General features: G+C 40.6%; 1 protein-coding gene across 12 annotated transcripts in view; it reads right to left on the bottom strand.

The window, feature by feature from the left end:
* PHLDB2 (pleckstrin homology like domain family B member 2) overlaps positions 1-20,284 on the bottom strand; it is a 66,331-nt gene that overhangs the window by 36,314 nt on the left and 9,733 nt on the right. For 8 of the 12 annotated variants that reach the window (XM_038130025.1, XM_038130032.1, XM_038130017.1 and 5 more), the window contains exons 2-6: positions 19,061-19,170; positions 14,420-15,768; positions 5,319-5,702; positions 2,909-3,052; positions 1,910-2,047 (exon numbers count right to left, since the gene is read on the bottom strand). In XM_038130025.1, the coding sequence (XP_037985953.1) occupies positions 1,910-2,047; positions 2,909-3,052; positions 5,319-5,702; positions 14,420-15,768; positions 19,061-19,109 (2,064 nt within the window). In that variant the 5' untranslated portion in view covers positions 19,110-19,170. The remainder of the gene's footprint in view (positions 1-1,909; positions 2,048-2,908; positions 3,053-5,318; positions 5,703-14,419; positions 15,769-19,060; positions 19,171-20,284) is intronic. The other 4 variants (XM_038130059.1, XM_038130052.1, XM_038130100.1 and 1 more) reach the window with 1 other exon arrangement.

Here is a 20,284-nt window from a genome sequence, read left to right as displayed (position 1 = left end):
TTACTCCTTTTGTAGAAGCCAAACTCCCATTTCTATTTTTAACCTTCACTTTTATGCAATGCTTTCAGACATATTCCCAAAAAAACCCCAAACCACCCAAGTGTGAGTGCATTCCTGCAAAGATATTTTCAGTATTAACTGAGCCATGGCTCAACATTTAGAGCACACACTCACAGCTGGGTTTTTTTGTTGGTTTAAAACAAAGAGGAACACAAAAAAAAAAACACAACTAAAATTTTGTAGCTGATCTGACTAGTGCCATGCCTCATACTGAAAAAAATGTTTTGAGTGAACTTGCCTTTTAAACAAAAGGGGCTTTTTATAGGCTGCTTTGCATGTTTCATTTCACCTGAAAATTTAAACTAGACCTGTCATTTGCTAGCTACATACCAACAGGTGGCTGTAAGGAAATTTAAATTTCGTCCAGATTTTACAATAACTTCCATTAGTTTAACTGAACTTTCAGGCTACTGAAAAGCCAGTACAAAAGATCTCTTGAATTTTTGAACGTGTTATTTATTACTGCTTACCAACCAAAACTTCCAGCAGCATTCTTTTGAAGGGCATCTGTCTGCTGATAACCACTTTAAACTCATCTCTCTGCTTAAATCAAGTATGAAACATGTCTCGTAGGCAACTTAAAATGTGACCACAGGCAACACTGAAAGCTAAAGGATCACTGAGGGGTACACAAACACAAGGAAAAGTGCAGACAGGGAAGTTCAGGGAGGTTCAAACTCAAACTGGATGTGCACTGTCTCCCCACAGAGTGGAGATGTGGGAGCACCATCCTCCTTTTCAGACACAAGCTTGATAAGCAGAGCCAAAAACCAGCGGCCAGGCTCCTGACAGGGCAGGCAGAAATTGAGGACAGAAAGCTCAGAATAAAACAATACAAGCTGTAAAATGTGAATTGAATGGGAACTGTGAACGTGCTAAAAACATGCAGCTTTTCTAAGCAAAAAATGCAAAAGACTTCCAGATATTTCTGGAAAGCTTAAGAAAAGAAGAGAGACTAGCTCGAGCAATTCCACAAGTGACAGGTCTAAATTACGAGGTAGAAGATGAACTTTTAAATGGAAACAACGCTGGCTGAAATCCCTGGAAAAACTTCCTTGAGGTATTGCTGGCCGTGGCAGATCCCCTGTGGAGAAGGGAACTGCATGCCTGAAGAGGGCAACAAAGAGCCCGCTGGAGGGAATCAGCACTCCCTGACTTGAGTGATGCAACTCCATCTTGCAGGCCTTTTCCATTTCTGCACTTAAAATCTTCTTATACTGCTATCGTATTTTCGAAATATATGCCTATCTATTTCTTGTGTAGTTGAGAGCAATTAAGATGTGACTGTATATCAAAACTAATTAATTTCTGAGACTTAATTACAGAGGGAATATTCTTCAGTACTGAAATTGTCAGTCAGCAAATAAAACAGTATAATGACTTTAAAATTACATACTTGATGGATGTCTTATATTATGTATTCTATATGATATTAGATAAAAACTGCACCCTTTTTCATTTTGCTCCTTTGCTGAGAAAATAATTCCTTTTTTTTCTCCAAATTATATAAAGGAGGGTACTGGAACAGTTCAATTAATACTGTTCTTTTAAACAATAGATAACCCAAGTACAAGCCCTAAATAGGGTGTTTTTATTAATAAAAGTATCTTCACAGTAGGTCATGTCTTTCTATTTTAGCTTACTATATTTTTCTTGGCAATCATACCTTGGAAAACAATACTGTGAAAAGGAAATGATGGTGAAACAGTAATTTTTTCTTCCATATTTATCAAGCAAATTTACTTACAGGCCATATTTCATCAAATAAGATTAATTAATATTAACCATAAAAAATATTTTAAAAATTGAGGGGAACAGAGAACACAGCAGGCTACAATAACTGAATTACCTTTGTCTTTTCACCAATAACATTTCTCTCCAGTTCAGCTATTTTTCTGTTTAGATGATCCAATATTTCCTTTTCTTTCAGCAGCTCTGTTGTTTCAGATTTCTGCTCCCCATCCAAAAGGGCACATTCCATATCCAACTAGGAACAGAAAAACATCTTTCAGAAGCAGTCCAGATTCAGAAGAAATCTTGGTATACATTATTTTCAGGGGGGAGGGGAATGAGTTGGTTCACAAGAGAGAAATATTTTTTTAAAAGGAGAGGGGAAAAAATAACCCCATAAGTTTTTCTGCCGCAAAAGTTAAAAAGAGGTCACAAATTTGAGAAAAAATAAAATTGCAACATAAAATAGTACAAAATAAAGTCCTAACCAACTTTCGCCTGAAGATTCTTTTTTCCAAAACTCTTTGTTTTGTAACTCTTCTCTGTGCTTCCTCCTGTTATGATACTGTCTCTGTGCCCAGGCTCCGTAGGAAACCCTTCTGGAACAGCTGTTTCTTTCCTGTTGCTGATAATTGGAGCAGGCACAACCCAAATGTCTGGCCAGCTTAGTTTGCAACTGTGAGATTCCAGAAGTCAACAGGGTGCCAACCTACCCTTGCCACTCTAAAGCCAAGGAGGATTGAAAGGAAGTTATCTCACTTCCTTTCTTTTTAAACAGTCACAGGAGATACCATCATAAAACTCCCAAGTGACACAAGGTATTTGGATTAACTGAGTGACCATTAAACAAGCAAGATTGTTCCAATTCCACTTCAGAGTGTAATGGTTACAGCTGGGAAAGGCTAATCCAAGCATTATAAGCATCCTCCAGCTGGAGAAAAATACCCTTCATAGCAGGAGACTGCCAGGTTTGTGATTCTGGTGAAAAAACACAGAATATGCAGACTACGCACATCCACGAGTTCCCTCATGTTGTACTTGCTGAATCCATCAGACTTCTGCTATGTAGGCACATGCAACAGACAAGACATTGAAAACCAAAACCACGTTTTCATACCTCTCTTGAGGATTCATCCATCTGGTCATTTAGATCTTTGATCTTCTGCTCAAGTTCTTCCAAGTTACTCAGTATTACTATGCGTTCCTCCTCCAGTTGACCAAGCTCCTCCCTTCTCTGCTCTTCAGTGGTGCATTCTGGTATCTGCAGTTGCACATCACAAGAGGTTCATTAGAAAAAGAGGCAAATGGTGCCTTTTCTGCCCCCTTTCATATGGTTTTCATTTTAGACAAGTCTGGCACTGTTGGTTTTGAACCCATTACATATTTCCTATCTACTATATTGCTATTTCTATATTTAGGAGGTGTTCAAGAGAAACAAACATAATACTTTACTTCCAGGCATTGGAAGTAAATACTACACTTAACAGTAAATACTATTCATTCTAAAGGAATTACTAAAACTTAACCTTTGAGAATACTTTACATGCTGTGCTATTTAGGTTGTGAAAATCCCATTTTTCCCTTATAAAAATAACACAGACAGATGAAGATGCTTTTTAGGTAAATTTCAGCTGTTCATTTAATACAGGCCAGGAGGTAGGATAGGACATTTTCGTAACCAACCATTAAGATGGGTGGCTTCCGTAAAATAAGGACAAAAGTTGGTCCCATCTCCCCAGGTAGCACTGAGGAAGTAGCACCCTTAATGCTCCTCTTTTCATTGCTATTTCCTTACTAGATACCTGTGTCAAGAATTAAACAAGATTAGGAAGAAAATACCTGGGATTTTACACCATCCAACACTAGATTAAACAGTACTGAGTTTGAAATGTATTCTTCACGTTCACCTGACCCCAGGGGTTTGCAATCCACTTTCTCTGGGAAGTCAGCTGGCTCATTATCCCCAACCAGGATTAGAGGTGGGCTGTGTGAAGGGCTTTGCAGTCACCTCTGGGCCACACAGCCTTGCTCAAGAGAGGCTCATTTCAGCTACTGAATGGCTACTCTGAGAGCAGGCATTTTATCCTGAACAAATCTGAGCTCAGTATTTAAAAACAAGCTGCACTTCATTAACACAGTTGCTTGCTGGTGCTTTTCTCAGGGCTTAACAGAACTTCCTTTACAATGAATGAATGAATGGTATTCCTTGATTTAGCAATAGTAGTCCTAGCAGCAAAGCCTCTTTTTGTCCTGTCTCCTGTTTGGATAATGCTGACATAACATCTTTGATTTCAACTTCCTAATAAGGATTTTAAATAGGATCTCTGACTTGCATGAAGAAAGCAACAAATGGGAAAGAAATGAAAGACCACAACAACTTGTAAGTGAAATGTGTTACCATCTTTTCAACATGGAAAGAGCAAGTCAAGCCATAATAGCATGTTCCTGTTCAACACAAATTTACACTAGAAGACTCGGCAGACAGATTTCCACAGAGATCACCCTTTGGAAATGAAAATGTGTTACTATTACATCTCTCTCTTCTTCTACACACACACTACTGACTCTCACACTCAGCTACTCAACTTGAGTGTAGCAGGGGTTAAATACAATTCACCTGAGGCATATAACCACACTTAAGATCATACAGTGTGTAAATAACAGTAAATAGAAGAGACAAAGTATTTTGAAGGTGTGAACTTGTTAAACAGAAACCTGCTTTTATAGCTTTGCTTGGTCTCATTTCACTCCTGACTCCAGCTCTTCAGTCTAGTTATTTAACACACTGCCTGCCACTGGGATTTGCTACACTGCTGCTTGGACACAGTCGGGAGGAGGCTGCTGCTGCACGAGCACGGAAATAGTTAGGAATTCTGCTAGCTTCTTTATTAAAGGACAACTTCCTTTTGGTAATGAAACAGCAGTGAGAAGCACACAGGAAAGAAGGTGCAGCTTATTAAAGGCAGCAGTTGGGTTGGAGGTGCAGAAGGCTTGCTGCCACTGCATCATCCCCAAGAGGCAACAGCTGATCTGGTAAGTGGCTCAGGTCCAACCCCAGGAAAGAGACAGGACTGTAAATTTGGCTCAGGCAACTCCTCTTTGCCTCCCATGTGAGTGTGAGAAAACATACTCCTCTTACAAAAAGGAAAAACCAGCAGAGCGTCTCTTCCCTCCTACATCTCAGCAGGATAATAAGCACGGTTCTGGAAACCTTTATTTAAGTGGCTATAATTGTTCAAGCAAATCTTTCTCCCTTGGAAGATCTTAAAACTCTTCCTGAACAGTACATCCCACTAACAAAACAAACCAACTTCCACTACCATTAGCTCCCACAAGATATGGAATAATCATTTGCTGGCTGCTACATTTTGTTGGCTATATCTTCTACATTTGATGGCTTACAAAGCTGTATGAGTTCTGAGATTCTCATACCTAAGCCAGCGTAATTGTGGCCCTTGCCATGACAGCCAACTCCTAGAGGAGGATTTCAAGCCTGGACTACACTGTCTCCTCCTACAGAGCATTACCTTTGGTGTGATGCTTAGGTAGGATGACTCAGTGGCATCCTTCAGGAAGCTGTGAGCAGCAGAAGGTGGAGGCTTGGTGCTCTCACTGAAGTGCTCCTCAGCCCTCAGCCCCCGCGGGGGCAGGTAAGCAGCAGTGCCATGGCTGTGGCTGCTCAACTCTGAGAAATCTGAGTCACTCACAGATGATTTCAAGTGGCTTCTGAACCTCATTTCCAGATTCATCTGGGAGTCTTCAAACACGGAATCCTCATCAGAGAGTTGAAGTTTTTCGAGTTCTTTGTTAATTTTCTGAACATCAGCAACTGTAGTGGCTGCAGCAGGATCGCTGTCAGATTTGGAGTATTCTGCACACAGATTGAGGATTGTCTCAAGCCGTTGTCGTTCCTGGTTCAGAAAAAGCACTGAGTGTCACATGTGAGCTAAAGTAAAGATGAAGTTTAAAGCATTTGCCTGGCTTTTTTGTTTTGTTATTTAGTTGCTTTGGGTCTGGTTTTTTTTTTTTTGTTTTAGAGTGAAGGATTAAAGTCCATTCACAAGGATTAAAGTCCATTCACCACTTAGAGATAATAGACTGTAATAAATAAATTACAGTGCAAGATGAAGAATCAAAATTAATGTGAAAGAAGATTTTAAGAATATTAAAACTTTCTACATTAGAAAGATAAAAAAGCGTTAGGACAACTAGCTATTAATTTCTGTGAAATGTACTTTAAATTTTTAATTGAGGTTTCTGTGTCTCCACCCCATTTGTATGTACACACGTCCAGTGATCTCACTATGTAAATCACTAATTGTTCCACTTCACACTTACACTATATTCCTACCAAGCTGTAAAATATTGCACAGATTTTCCATGAACTCACACATTCCTGACTTTTTTAGATTTTCCATTTTGTTAACTGTGATTCCTCCTTTTGAGAGAGTTAGCCCACATTTTGAAAAACACAATTTTAGGAGCATTAACAGAACAAAGAGGCATCACATCTAAAATACAGCATCTGTCAAATGCGCAGAAGTGGAGGAAGTCTTTATTTATCAGTTTACTCAAATTCTCTATGGATTCATACCAACATTTCAAACTTGAGATTCTGAGTAGCTGTATCATTTTGACTTGATATGCTTCAGGTTTTGATAAACATCTAATTTCTGAAGGATTTCTAGATCTCTATGACACCTTTTATCAACTGTTAGCAAGTTATATTTGTTTTATCTCACTGTATGCATAGCTTCTGGTAACTTTTATTTCAGATGGATTTTTTTATACCTTTTCATTTTTAAGAGGTAAAGCATTTATATAATTTCATGTTACTTTTGTTAAAGAAAAAAAAGAAAAATTGCTTACCATAAGTCTATTAAAAATTTAACTGGAAAAAACTGTGAGAGTTCCATGCTTGGCATTAGTATCTGCACTAATAATCTAATTTCTGATTTCTAGGAAATCCTTCCACAGTAGTATTTAAAAAGAAAGCTAAAAAACCAACGTCCTCTGCCTCCCTCCCCAGGAACCACCACAGACAAACTTGCTTTCCCAGCTCTACCTGGCATTACATTTGCAAGGAGGATTTGCACAGCAGCTACTTCTGCCAGCCCAAACACTTCCTATGCCCAACAGCAAGTGATAACAAGGATCAAGCAAAACAGGGCAGGCAACACACTACCTCAACTTTTTCTGCAGCAAGCCATTGCATTGTATGAAAACTCAACACTGGTTACATGCACCCAGAGTTTTATAGGGCTACTGAGATTACCTGGCTGAATGTATCACACGTGCACATCACCCACAATTCAGACCTCTGAGCTGGAGAACCTGTCTGAACCCACCCCTTTCCAAGCACTACCCAAACAAAAGAGTGCTTTTGCCTTTGGGTGGCTTATTCTCAGGTTCCTACTGCAGCTTTCCTCAGAATCCTCCTGTATCGAGATGAGCCGCTGAAATAACGAAGCCCCGGGCAGCAAGTGAAAACTTCTATTTTCTATTAAACAGGTCCAGCAGATTCTCAGACATCCTTGAACCCCAAATGGTCGACATAATTACAACTCTCCAAAGCCTTCTTCCCTCCACGCAACTACTGCCAGACCCTATAAGCCTCTTCCCTTACCCTTCCAACACCACTATCCTCCCTCTTACTAAGAGTTTTGGCCAGGGAACCCAATTCCTAAAGCCCTGTGCAAGTGCTGGCTGGTAATTATGCAGCTCCCCCTGTTGTGATGCCATCGGGTCTGTCGTAATGATTATAGATGGGAAACACGGACATCAGGACACAAGGGAGGTCCCACCCCTCTTGCAACAACAGGCTGTATCTGGTTACCTCACGCCAAGCTTCCATCCCTTGGGCAAGAATAGGAAACGGCAAATTTCGAAGCAGGCCACTGCTCATTCCAGCCTAAGTGCTCAGGTGAGGGGCTCTGGCAGCAAACCAGCCCTTTGCCGAGCAGTCAGGAAAAAAGGGATTCTTTTTTTCCCCCTCATCAAGTCTCAGTTGCTCAGAAGAAGCTTAAAAATTGCAGGAAAACCAGTCTTCAAAAAATTCCTGATGATCTTTCAGACACATCGCAGAAATACTGATATTTCTCACTTCTATTTTGACATGTGCTGATAGGCTTATGGACAGGAAGGTCTGTGGTTATTTTATACACTCTATTCTCATCATTTCATCTCAGCCAGTTTGTTCCAGCTCCAGCACACCTGCATGTAACTGTTTCCAGAATAAATTTCTCAGTGAAGAAGCAAGCCAGGAAAGCATCCTTGCAATGAAGAACACAGAATGAGTAGGACATGGAAAATCCAGTCAATAATTTTGCAAGAGATACCACACAAGTTATTTGTGACACTGAACACAGCAGAGGGAAAAATAGGTATGTCAAAAGCAGGAAATGGATTTAAAATTGGCTCTGGTGGGAGGCGGGGATGTTGAATCAAGCCTTGTAAGCTGGTCAGTGTGTTTCCCCAGAAAATGTCCTTTCTAACTGATTTAAACATCTCCGTGTATTTTCTTTTGACATTTAAACATTTTCGTGTAATTCTCTTCCCCACTACAAAAAGGAGTAACAAGTCTTGTGCAGTTTCTGCCTGAGCAGCTTCACTACTCCTGGCTCTGAGAAAGCTACATATCACCTATGGCTGGCTGCAAATTTAAGTACTGAAGGACAAAGGTGGGATAAGGAGATAATAACCTTCTTCTGCTATTGATTATCAATGACATTAAGAGACATCCCTGGTATCCTGTAAAAAAATTTCCAAAATAGCCGAGATAAATATCCCACTTTTTTAACAGCAACCATATGGTGATTTGTTCATCTGCTACATATCACATTTATGAATTTTACAAATGTGTAGAAGTGCTTGATATCTGGATATCAAGGCAAGCCTCGGTTAATCAGCTGTGGCAAACAGGAAGCTTTTCAGGTAAGTGCCACTAGGAACTGGATAACCTCAAATTTCATTGAAAATACATATGCAGTCTATCCCTTGTGACAGACTAACGTGAAGTATGGCTACTCCATGTAGCCAGGTTCCCTTTGCCTGAAGAAGCTGTTGCACTTTTCAGCTGCCAAAGAAAAATGTTTCCTACTGCTGCTCAGACAGACAAACCACCACCTTCTCAGCAAAAGCTGGGAACAGCAGCTAGTCAAAAAGGATGGTGGGGAGAGAGGCAGAGAGACTGGAGAAGAGAGCTGCAGAAAACCCCCAAACTTTCTTTCTTACATGCACATTCACTACCTCATTAAGGAGAAGCTGGAGAAAGCTTTCTCTTTCTGTGCCACATTTCTGAGGAGCTTATTTCAATGATAAACTTGAACTGGGACTGAGAACAGTTCATCAAGTATTCTTTCCCTTTCCTCCAGTTTGCACCAGTTTCTCACTCCAGACTAGTTTGTTTTCTCATTGCCAGTCCTTGTTTTGCTATAGCTAGTGCTTCAGCTCCAAGGTTACCAGCAGCACAGCTGTCAGAAGCAGTACATGTATTTCATGTCCCACTCTGAGAGGCAGCTGTGACAGCAGAGACACCCACAAAGAGAAGCAGTCTGGAGAGGCCCAGGTAACAGCAGAGGCGCAGGCATGCCTCGTCCTTTCCTTCCCAGAGCAGGCACAGGAGAAACGGACTGGTAAAAGCAGGAGAGAGCAGTGGCACAGAGCAGAGACAGCCTGCAGGGAGGAGCTGAGCAGATGATTTTCCAAGAATTAGCTCCTGTACCCAAGGCATGTGTTCTGCTCCTGAGGGAATACCACTGGCTGCCAAAATACCAGCATTTTTCGGCCCTTTTGTCACTATAGTACCTATGCAGATGCTCCTTTTCGAACCACACCAAGGGCAGGAGCCTGAAGACCAGAGTTACAGAGCAGTACTTAAGTTCTGTAGATGAGAACAGGTCTCCTGTAATTGATTTCTTCCTGGACCATAGTGCTAATTCGCATAATACATATAGCTGCAAAAATTAAGTGTATTTAATCCAGATTTTGGCTTATTAAAAACCCCACAGAAATGTTTTACAACACAATTGAAACTGAATGTTCCTGGAAAGTTATGGAGTCATCAATATTATATTCTGCAGGGGGCTTTATCCTATTATACAGCACTTGTTCAATTACAAAACTAAATGATATTAAGTAGCTATTCTGTAAAACTATAGAGACTGTCAGATACTAGTGGTGGGGAAAATTACCTTCAACCTACTCTTTGTCTACTTGGCTGGGGCTCCTTTAGGAGCTAATCACTTACAGTTTTACATACAGCTTGGGTACTTTATGCTTAAAGGGTCTATAGAAAGACACAGTGTCTTTCTGTGACCAATATAGATTTATAAAACATGTATATGAGGTTTTCCACAAAACGGATGAAGATTTACATAAGCTCCATTAACCGTGATATTAAAGCAGTACCATCTTAAATACTCCAAAATAGTTTCATTTCATTTTCTCTTTGCATAAACACATCTTACTAAATTGCAAGGCATCAATGCAAACCAGGCACAGTGATATTCTGTATTATTCCCTACTTCTGAATAGACTAATGAAATTCAGTGCTCTTCTGACTGTGACTAAGTGGACTATGGAATAAGTCCCTTGAATTTTATTACTGGTCTTTCAGGCACTGATGACTTGAAACCTCTCCCAGTACAAATCCTGGGTCTACTAAAACTTCATTAACAATGTTTATGTATGCTCACAGATCCCTACAGACAGCTGAGCAATGGAAGACATCATGAACCTACTGCACACCTAATTTTGAGGTACCTACCACCATCTAGAGGATATACACTGTACTGCCTAAAAACCAGTACTGAAAACTTCAGTGCTATTTAAACAAGTAGCTATCAAAGAAAACAGATGACCCTTAATATCTACTAAACTATGTTGCCTGTGCAGTTCCACTCCAAACCACCCTATCAGCTGAAGAGAAAGAGCCCCTTTTAGTTGCAGCAGCTACAATTGGGCTTTCATCTCAGGGGAAAAAAAAGAGTGAGATTTCCTCTTTAAATAATAATTACAAAAAAAAAAAAAAAAAGCTAACTGAATCACATGGAACATTATTAGATACAGCAGTAACTTTCTCCCTTGTTTATAAGGCTCCTGGGCTAGTGTCAGCAATAGCTGCTCCAACTTCTACTTGTGTACAGCTCGTGTAAACATCCCATGGGGGGATGGGATGTCCGGTCAGCTGGGCTGGAGAGGAAGCAGAGGCAGGTCGTGACCCTGCTGCAGGCACCAGGAACGGCTGTGGCTGCCCCACCTGCTCCCACAGCCCATCAGCCCCCAGCACCAGCACTGAGGGGCATGGCAGGAATCAGAATGCCAGTTCCCCCTACTCTTCAAGCCACAAAGGAACAGGCTGGCAAAGCAGAAGTGCCACCAGTCTTCAGCTAATTTATGTGAGTCCAGCCACAGACAGCAGATCTAAAGAAACAGATATGGAAAAACCCCACATCCTACACAAGTACTTATGTGTCTTTTTATTTGGTGCACAGGAACAAATTAAAACTTGGACTTTTAAATAATTAAAGAAAAAACCAACCTGCATATTTTTACTATTTCTACTTTTTTTTTTTTTTAATCTCTGGTTATTTCTTTCGGCAGTGATGTCAAATAATTTGTTTTCATATGCAGGCTGCAGCAGCAGCTCTAAACACAAACTTCCAGAGGAGCCTCTGAAACCTAAAAGCAAACTCAACACAAGTAAAACTCATCAAATAATTTATATGGAAAAGAAAAAGTAAACAAGTGAAAATAAACAGAAGAGTTCAAGGTCAAATTGCAATGAGTGCAGGGATTTTGCTATCAAAAAAAATCCAGCTATCAATTAGAACTCTTTCAAGCCACTCTGTGCCAGCAGAATAGCTACAGGGGCAGTGCTGGTGCAAAGAAAGATACTCCTCACTTCTTATCTGGGCCACAGAGCAGTCTAGTCCTCTAAAAAAGGGTGTTATTTTTTTCTGATGGATTTATTTGAGTATTCCTACACTGTTCTTCTCCCTACTGTGCTTCAAAAACCCAGTAGGGAAAATCCTAACACTTGCGCACAGAGAGACTACATTTCCCCTGCCATTTACCTACCAGCTACTCTGCCTGGCTTTTACACAGTACTGAAAGCTCAGAGCACAGAGTTTTGATATCCATGAGTGCTTCCTTAGTTGGGGTTTTTTATTCACACCTTCCCCAACCCCATAAAAAAAGAGAGACCTGAGCAGACATGGATCCTTTGCCCATGTCAGTACACAAGGGCAAACAAAATTGTTCTTTGGAAGCTCTGGCTGGATATATCAAGACCCTGTTTCAGCAGATCATTGACTATCTTTTGGACAGGGATCCATACAGAAGGACAAAGTAAAATAACACCAGAACAGGACAGACCCCAACATACAAAGAACTGATGTGTGGATTTTTAAATATATATCTTTCTGCTTCTCAGAGATCTAGAAACCTGCTTATGGCATTTTTCAGACTCTGAAACCTTTGGAAGGAGGCACTGTCCTGATATTTCACTCTTCTATCTGATAGCTCTGGTAAATGGAGAATGGAGCAGGTATGGGAGCAGTATCTTGAGTATAAGATGAGCTCAAGCAGGAGGAAAATCCTTCATTGCAAATACGCAGTACACAAAATATCATCTTGTTTTCAAAAGCTTTAGAAAAACAGTAGGAAAATTCTCTTTTTGAAGAATTGGGACTTGAAGAAAGTATTGGTGAGCAAGAGGAAATACTTGAGGGGTGGGAATGTAGTAATTTCATCCAAATATAAAACCAGAACGATTATCAGCATCATTGAATACTGAAACAACCCAGTATCTTTCATCCCTCACTACAAATAATAATTAAAACAATACAAAACAAAAAAAAGGGCTGTTCTCCTAATTTGAAATACAAATACGTTGCTTTTATGACTGATTATCTCAGGTTTTACAGCATGACTGCCTGCAAAATCTTCAGATAAGAAGCAAAGAAGCAATCACCACTGCACACACAACACACCAGGATAGGAGAAGATTACTGAAAGGAGCAGTGGAATGGCAGGACAAAGGCAGCAAGAAGAGGGAGAAACATGTTTCCCAAAACCTTTGTCCTAAGCCACCCAGCCATTTCACTCACAGCTAATCCTTCTTGCCCTGGGGAGCCCAGTCCCTGCTCCCAAGAAGCTACAGCTTCAAGGGGAGACAGCAGAGGTTTTGGGGAGCAAAGCAGGGCAGGGGTGGACATGCCCTGACACTCCTGGAGCTGGGAGGGGGCAGTGCCTGCTTCCTCTAACACCTGAGCCTCAACACAACAGCCTTTGAGCAGGCAAAGACTTTTTCACATCTTGCAAACAACAGTGTGTATCTTATAAACTACAGTGATCAGTGGAATGGGGAGGAAAAGGCAGACTCCTGTCTGTGTAACAGGCTCCTCATCAGCTTGCATCAAGGACATAGGTGAGATGGGGAAGGAGGAGACATCTCACTGGGTTACATTTCTTTAGCCTGAACCTGCTTACTCACGTGGTTCAAGATGGGAACTGTGACCCTGAACAGGCACCAGGTCATTGCTAGTGGTCATTGACAGGCATCCCCTTCTCCCACATTCCCACTACCCTGCATCCATCTTCCCCATGGCTTTTCACCTCCAGCCTGCCCAGAAAGGGAATTTTCCTGTAGGCTTGCTGTCTGTATGCAAACTAGACAGGTTCAAGAATATCTTATTGCCATTTTGCTCAAATTCATGAGATGTGAATTAAGGCACACAAATGTAAAATTAGTGTCTCAAATTTAAGACTCAGGAATACCAACTAGCCCATCTAATGACCTCTGTTTCTACGTGGATGATAAAATATGAATGCACGTTAATAGAGTCAGAGAGTCCCAAAGCCTCTTTGAAAACCCTTTGGAAGAATTGTTATGTGTTCTTCCAGAGACAGTTTCAATACAAAATTGTTTCAAACACCTCTGTGGGTTCTGAAGACCTTTTTACTTTTCCTACAGACAAGTTGTTTCAGTATACATAAATTACATTTTACTATCTAGATAATCCCAAGCTGAGGCACTATGCACCGCTTTACACTGACTGAGACAAAGAGAGAAACTGCCCCCCTCTGCTACTCTCCATCTTGGGAGGGGGAGAAGCAAGGAGGCCTCTATTTTAATGAACATGTTCAGAAAGAAAAAATGAAAACTAAGCAAAAAAAACCTCTGCTGATGGCTGCTTAGCCCACACCAATGTATACCTGACTCTGCAGCACACAAGGCTGAGCAGAATCTCTTTTTCTTTGCCCAGTTATCACAAAACAGTGCCATCATCTAAAACAAAAAGTTCTGCGGGATCCCTGCAGTGTGATTTCTGGGGTTTATGTACGCAGACATTTTAACACAGCCTGCAGGATAACTGAACACAATTTACATGGGTTCTAACATTTTTCCAGGGTGGCTGAATGGTACTGTCTATCCAAGCAGCATGCTTTGTAAGCGTCAGCTTCATGAACTGTGATAATAAACAAGGTATCTAGAGCAGGCTGCGTTTGAATTTCAAAACAGAGCAGCTTATTCTTTGCTGTGCCTTCCTGATGGCTAGACCTGGGATGGGTGTTTTGTAAATGCTATATATCACAGATAACTAAGAGGAAAAGAAAAAATTACCAGCCGTTCCATTTCCTGCTCCCGCAGTCGCTCTTCTCTCTGCCTCCTGTGATAGTCCATGAGGTCTTCCCTTCCTGAAATTGAGCTAATGCTGTTCTTCCGCTCTTGCATGGACGTTTGCAGAGAATTTGGCGTCTGTCTGTAACTTTCCAGATCTGGGTCATCAAGTTCCATGGAACTGATGGAAAGGTTTCTTCGGACAGAGAATGACCTGTCAAAATCCACTGGGGAGAAAGAACTACTGGGACTTGTTCCTGAGAGTCCAAGTCTGTCAAAATCATCAGAGAGATATGGGGAAGAAGGTGCTAAAAGCATTTTTTTAGCAATCCGAGGGCTTGCAGGAACACTAAGAGTTGAACTGACATAGGGATTACTCCTGGAGACAGAGTTTGCATGTGGTGAAACCCCTGAGCTGCAAGAATAAAAATTCAGGTAATTATCAGCAATGAAAGCATTTGGAGGTAGCTCTTTTTGTCCAAGTTTTTTCCTTTTACTATTACCCAGAGAGCTCCTGGGGGGCAAACTTAATGGCACCAGCTGGTTTTCGGTTGATTTATAAAGTCTGGGTAGGGAACGACTGTACATTCCCATATGACTTAGAGATCGACCACAGTATTTCCTCGGCTGTGAACCCAGAGTTTCCATCATCCCATCCTTGTACTTCACTGGCTTTATGTGAAGGACCTGACTGTTTTCAGCATTCATCCTCCTACCTTGCTTTGGGCTGGAAGGCATGCTCGCTGCCCCAGAATTGCTGCCAGGTGAAAGCATCAGCTCGTTCCCTGAGCTTCCATTCCACACAGTCAGAAGAGAACCTGAGATCCTCTTTGATTCCAACATTCCTGGGAAGTAGATGTTGTCATAAGATTTATTTCTCTGACTGTACTTTGAGTAGTGAAACTTTTCCATGTGTCCAAGGGATTTTTCATTTTCTCTGCTGGCACAGATGTCAAAATCTGTCCTTCCAGAACTATACGCACTGAGGGATGGAGACATGCCTGATATGGAACCCAAATGCTTTACAGAGATGCCTTTATCTGGAAGACATGGGCTTTCACAGGGGAACTGCTTGCCTCCTTGAATTTTGTTAATAGAGTGTGTATTTTTAACACTGGTGGAAGGATTAGGCTTAATTGGCATAGGTTGTGAAAGGGTTAAATAAGAGCCAGCATAGTCCCCATTTGTTTTAAATTTAAGAGTTGATGAATATTTCCTCGTGTTGATGTTTTCCATGATATCCTGGAGACCATTTTCAACGGAATTCGCCACAGAACCCGTTCCCAAACTAGCATTTTTTAATTCCATCTGGTTTTGTGAGTGGCTATAGTCTGCCATAATCTTACTGGAATCTGTAAAGAAGACCAAACAAGAAAAAAAATTTAGCAAGTAAATAGCCTCTTGCATGTGCATGCCTGCAAAATAATGTGAACATGTTTTGCAATAATTACTGGGCTTGTAGTAAATGCATCTCAGATCACTAAGCAAAGGAGGAGATGCACAATTTTCTCATCTGTTTCTGCAAAAGAAAGGGGGACTGAAGAAGAGGCACAAAACCATACCAAAATCAGCAACAGAACTGGAGAGAGGCTAGACTCTTTCTTTGCTGTCCTATCCTTTGCAGGAGCCTGTGGCTCAGCCTTTATATTCCTGAGCCTCTTGAGATATCCATGAAGTAAGGAAGAATTATTGCTCTCTCTGAGGAACTGAGGCACAGGGAGAATATGCAATGCAGACAGCAGAGTAAAAACTTAACTCAGGTCTTCCAGGGCCAAAGACATAAGACACTGCTGTGGATCACCTCTCCCTTTAATCTGTGCAGCTAGTGCATCTGAGTCCCGACCCACTAGGGAGCTCACTTTAAAGCTCAGCAGGAGTTTGTCACCTTTTTGCTTAGTGGATGGTCCTGCAAAGCTTAATGGGAAAGTACAAAACCAAGGCACATTTTTCAAGGTGTTTCAGCTTATTGCTCTAAAAATACAAGGCTGCAACTACATCTGCAAAGAGCACTTTGGTTAAAAGATAACCTTAAGAAAGCAGAATGCTAGGTTGCATGACTTCATTCAAAACAACAAAACCACATGACTATTAAAAATGCTCCTGCGGGAAAGGTTACAGATCCTAATGATTTTGCAAAAATCTAATTTATACTCAGGAAGAGAGCACAGACCAAAAAAGCCTTTGCTCTGGTGGATGTTATTGTTCAACAACGTATCAAGCTCTAGCATACAGTTCTGAGCTCCACTTTGCCAAAAGCAAAGAAAGGAATTCAGTTCCTGCCAGTGCCAGTTACTGCAGGAGATAAACTGGACCCTCAGCAGGTTAACACTTAGACCTCAGCTGATGTAGAAATGACACCATTAATATTTACAACAGCTCCTCGTTTGTGCTAGTCTACACTTTGAACTCATAAAGCATTCCTGAGTGTCAGTTACTGCAGTGCCAGCAAGTGTTTCTGAAAATAAGGGTCAAATCTGGGATTTACTCTTGGCTCAGTCGCATTTCACCTGTGACTTCAGCTTCCTCATGAGAAATTGAATTTCAGCTTGTCACTTGGTGGAAAAATCTAATGTGTAAAGTGCCCTTAATGTCCTCAGAGACAGTACTTTAATCCAAGTACTTCTTCAGGCAATTACATGAACTAAGAGACAGAATTTGGGACTCCTGTCCACCCCCAGAGCTCACGTGACCTGGTTTCATTGAGAATCACTAGGTTCAGATCTTGTGGAAGGTGACAGGGACCTTCCTTGCTGATAAGGCACAATGCTACGGAATTCACCACTGTCCAGGGCATCAGCAGTGCTCTGCCGCCCCAGCTTCCCCTGTGCCACCCAGGCATGCAACAACAGCTTCTCCTCAGTTATTAAGGAAAAAAAACATAAGTTTGAGAACAAATGTAACCATCACCACTAATGGAATTGAATAGGCAGAAGATAAAAGGAGCCAGCATTAGGGAGCACAAACACAAAAATCAAAGTAAAATACAACACCTTCTTGACCACAGTGGACCTGGTTAAGCTGTTGTTAATTACAAGCTCTGGTAGGGGCCAAAAGCATTAACTTGCACCTTCAAAACTAAACCTCAAGTCTATCACTACATAGAATTTAATATTTTTATGCTGGCTGTAGTTATGGGATTTATATTATATTCATAATTTAACATAATTTAATTTTTATATTATATTCATAATTTTAACACACTCATTATGATGATACAACTATCTAAGCTGCCTTTGAACCAGTGAGCTCACAGAGTTCTCCATCACACCATCACCACTTTGAGCAGTCAAACTGCAGTTTCCTATATTGTGATATTTTTCTTGACATTTTTTAGCTATTTTCTTAAATTTTGATAACAGCAATGATGAAGTTCAAATGAACAAAAGGATAAATATGACCCAAATTCAAAAAAACTCTTGACAGAACAAGAAAACATCATCTGGATAAGTCAAGTATTCATGATATTAGTGGTGTTTTATGGAAAACGAATAAGATGTAGAATTTGTGTATGAGTCCAGATGTAAAGCACAATATATATGCCTTTTATACTTAACCTTTCATTGCGGAACTGACCCTAATTTCCATCTCAGTCTCTCTTTCTCCTCCCCTCCTCCAAATCTCTCTTAAAACTGAAATCTAATTTCATATGAAAATTGTACTGTCCAAACCTTAACTAACACAGCTAAATTCAAATATTTTTGCATAAATTTCACTGGCTCCTCTATAAATAGCTTGGCAGACATATGAATGGGACATTAATAATTGTTCATTACTCCCTTGCAACATCAGTAGGACACATTTAATCCTTCAAAGACTGAATGCTTTAGCCAAAAAACAAGTTAGCTCATGGAAACTTTCATGCCTGTTCACCACAGTGAAGCAGTGAAGGGTTCATTGTACTTGAAATCCAAGCAAGTACAGTAAGAAAAGGTCACAATACCTTCATGTAGCTACTCCAGTTCAGCTTTTCTCTACTATCCCTTAGGCCAGTTCTTCTGTGTTTTTGCTTCCAGTGCCACAGTGCCCACAGTCATACAGTTAAATCCCAACTGGACAACAGCACATGTTTAATTAAATCATAGCTGCTTCCCACCAACCAGATCTTGTTTGTTTTGTTTATTTTTAGGGTAATGTTTGAGTAGAAACTTGATGAATATGCCAGGATGTGTTACACATCCTGGCTGATGCTGTCTTTGCATGCATCTATAGAGATTGAGGACGGGAGCTTTAGCTCGTGACGTGCCCTGAACCCATCCTGTACCCAGGTCAGACCCAGCTTTCACGCTCAGCACAAGTACACATGCTCTGTTTAGCCAAGTATTTGCTGCCTGGAGCTACAGAAAGAAATACTTCCTTTTTTAAAATTTTTATTTTTCCTCTCTCATTCCTTTTCTTCCTTTCCCAAGTTGTTTAGCTGGCGGTCACTGATATCTATTCCAGACAGGCATTAAAGTGATGGGGGAGGGTTGGCTGTCTGCAGCATACCCAGCTGTGCCTAGTTCTGCCTGGTAAATGGAGTTAGACATGGAGTAAGAACAGAGCACTGATTTTATCCATGTGTCAGGAGAATTAAAGGGCCAAAGTCAGTTAGAAAATCTGAAAGATCCCAGTGGATTACAAATAAACTTCATTTTAATTGAGTACCTGATCCAACATTCTTTAAAGAAGAGAGGTTACTTCTGTTTGGCATCATATTTCTCTTCTATTTGATGGTTAAAATGACACTAATTTGAGTGAACCAGATAAATTTTGACCTGCAAATAAAGTAAAAAAAGGAAAAAACCAGCACTGTGTTAAGAAGGGTATCCTGGGAACATTTTTCAAGTGCATAATATACAACACAATTAGCTTTCCTTATGGTAAAATTTCCAGAGACAACTCAAAGAGAAATATGTTAAAAGATATGTGGAAAGGACACTCCACGTTTAATATGGTGACTATGAAAAAAAAGTGCCAAAATCTGTCTGCAACTGGTTTATCCTTTTAAAAGTACATATAATCAGTTTTCATAACAAGCTATTATCTATGATCCTGACTCTGTACAGGCAGTTACTAGTCACAGCTCCTGAGTTTTGTCTGTAATCCTGTGGCTTCCTTAAGAAATCACTAACAAGGTTGCACTTTGCTGCTGAAGACTTTATTTGGAATGCCCATGGCCCAAGTTCAGCCCATGCAACACCAGCATCCTGCAATCATGAATAAATCAATACAAAACTAGGTATGTGATCCAAAACAAAGAAAATGTTTTGGCATGTAATGATTTATGAGTTTACAAAGAAGCCAGACTAGCAATGTAAAGGGAAACTTGAAAGTTTATTTAAGACAAATTTAAAAATTGATATGGCTACAAGAGAGATTTGGTTTAAAAGAAATGCCAAAATTTAATCCCAGCCACTAAAATCGAAAATGAAATCTAAATCCAAATAGAAGACCTTTAGTGAGTTGCTTTATTAACAGATTTATTTATTTTTATACACATCTGTTTTTAAAAGGTTGAGGGGAAAGAAAATTTTTAAATTGCATCGAGTGACAAAATTAATGATGACCATCTGTAGGTCCTCTGAGCTTAGCTCTGGATAAGCAAATAGAAACGTGTCCAAAAAAAAGTAAAGAATGGAGATAGATGACTGGGCTGTCTAGAGACAAGCTACCTATTTAATTAACTGCAGTCATCACAGCTCCAAGGTTGCAAGTCTGTGGTGCACAGACTTTCTGTGCCATGCTTTTTCATGTTATTTTCTTGGGAGGACAGGCCTGGGAGACAAGAGCTGCTGCTCCTTGCAGAGGGAGGCTCCTTCTCTCTGACCTCTGGCTTTTGCCTCTCCTGCTCCCTGTAATCTGCTCTCCCAAGGGAGGCCAGACCTTTCC

Source organism: Motacilla alba, chromosome 1 (genome assembly GCF_015832195.1).
Source record: "Motacilla alba alba isolate MOTALB_02 chromosome 1, Motacilla_alba_V1.0_pri, whole genome shotgun sequence".
Taxonomy (NCBI): domain Eukaryota; kingdom Metazoa; phylum Chordata; class Aves; order Passeriformes; family Motacillidae; genus Motacilla; species Motacilla alba.
Note: the sequence above shows the minus strand (reverse complement) of the source record. Positions and strands in the feature narration are given on the sequence as shown.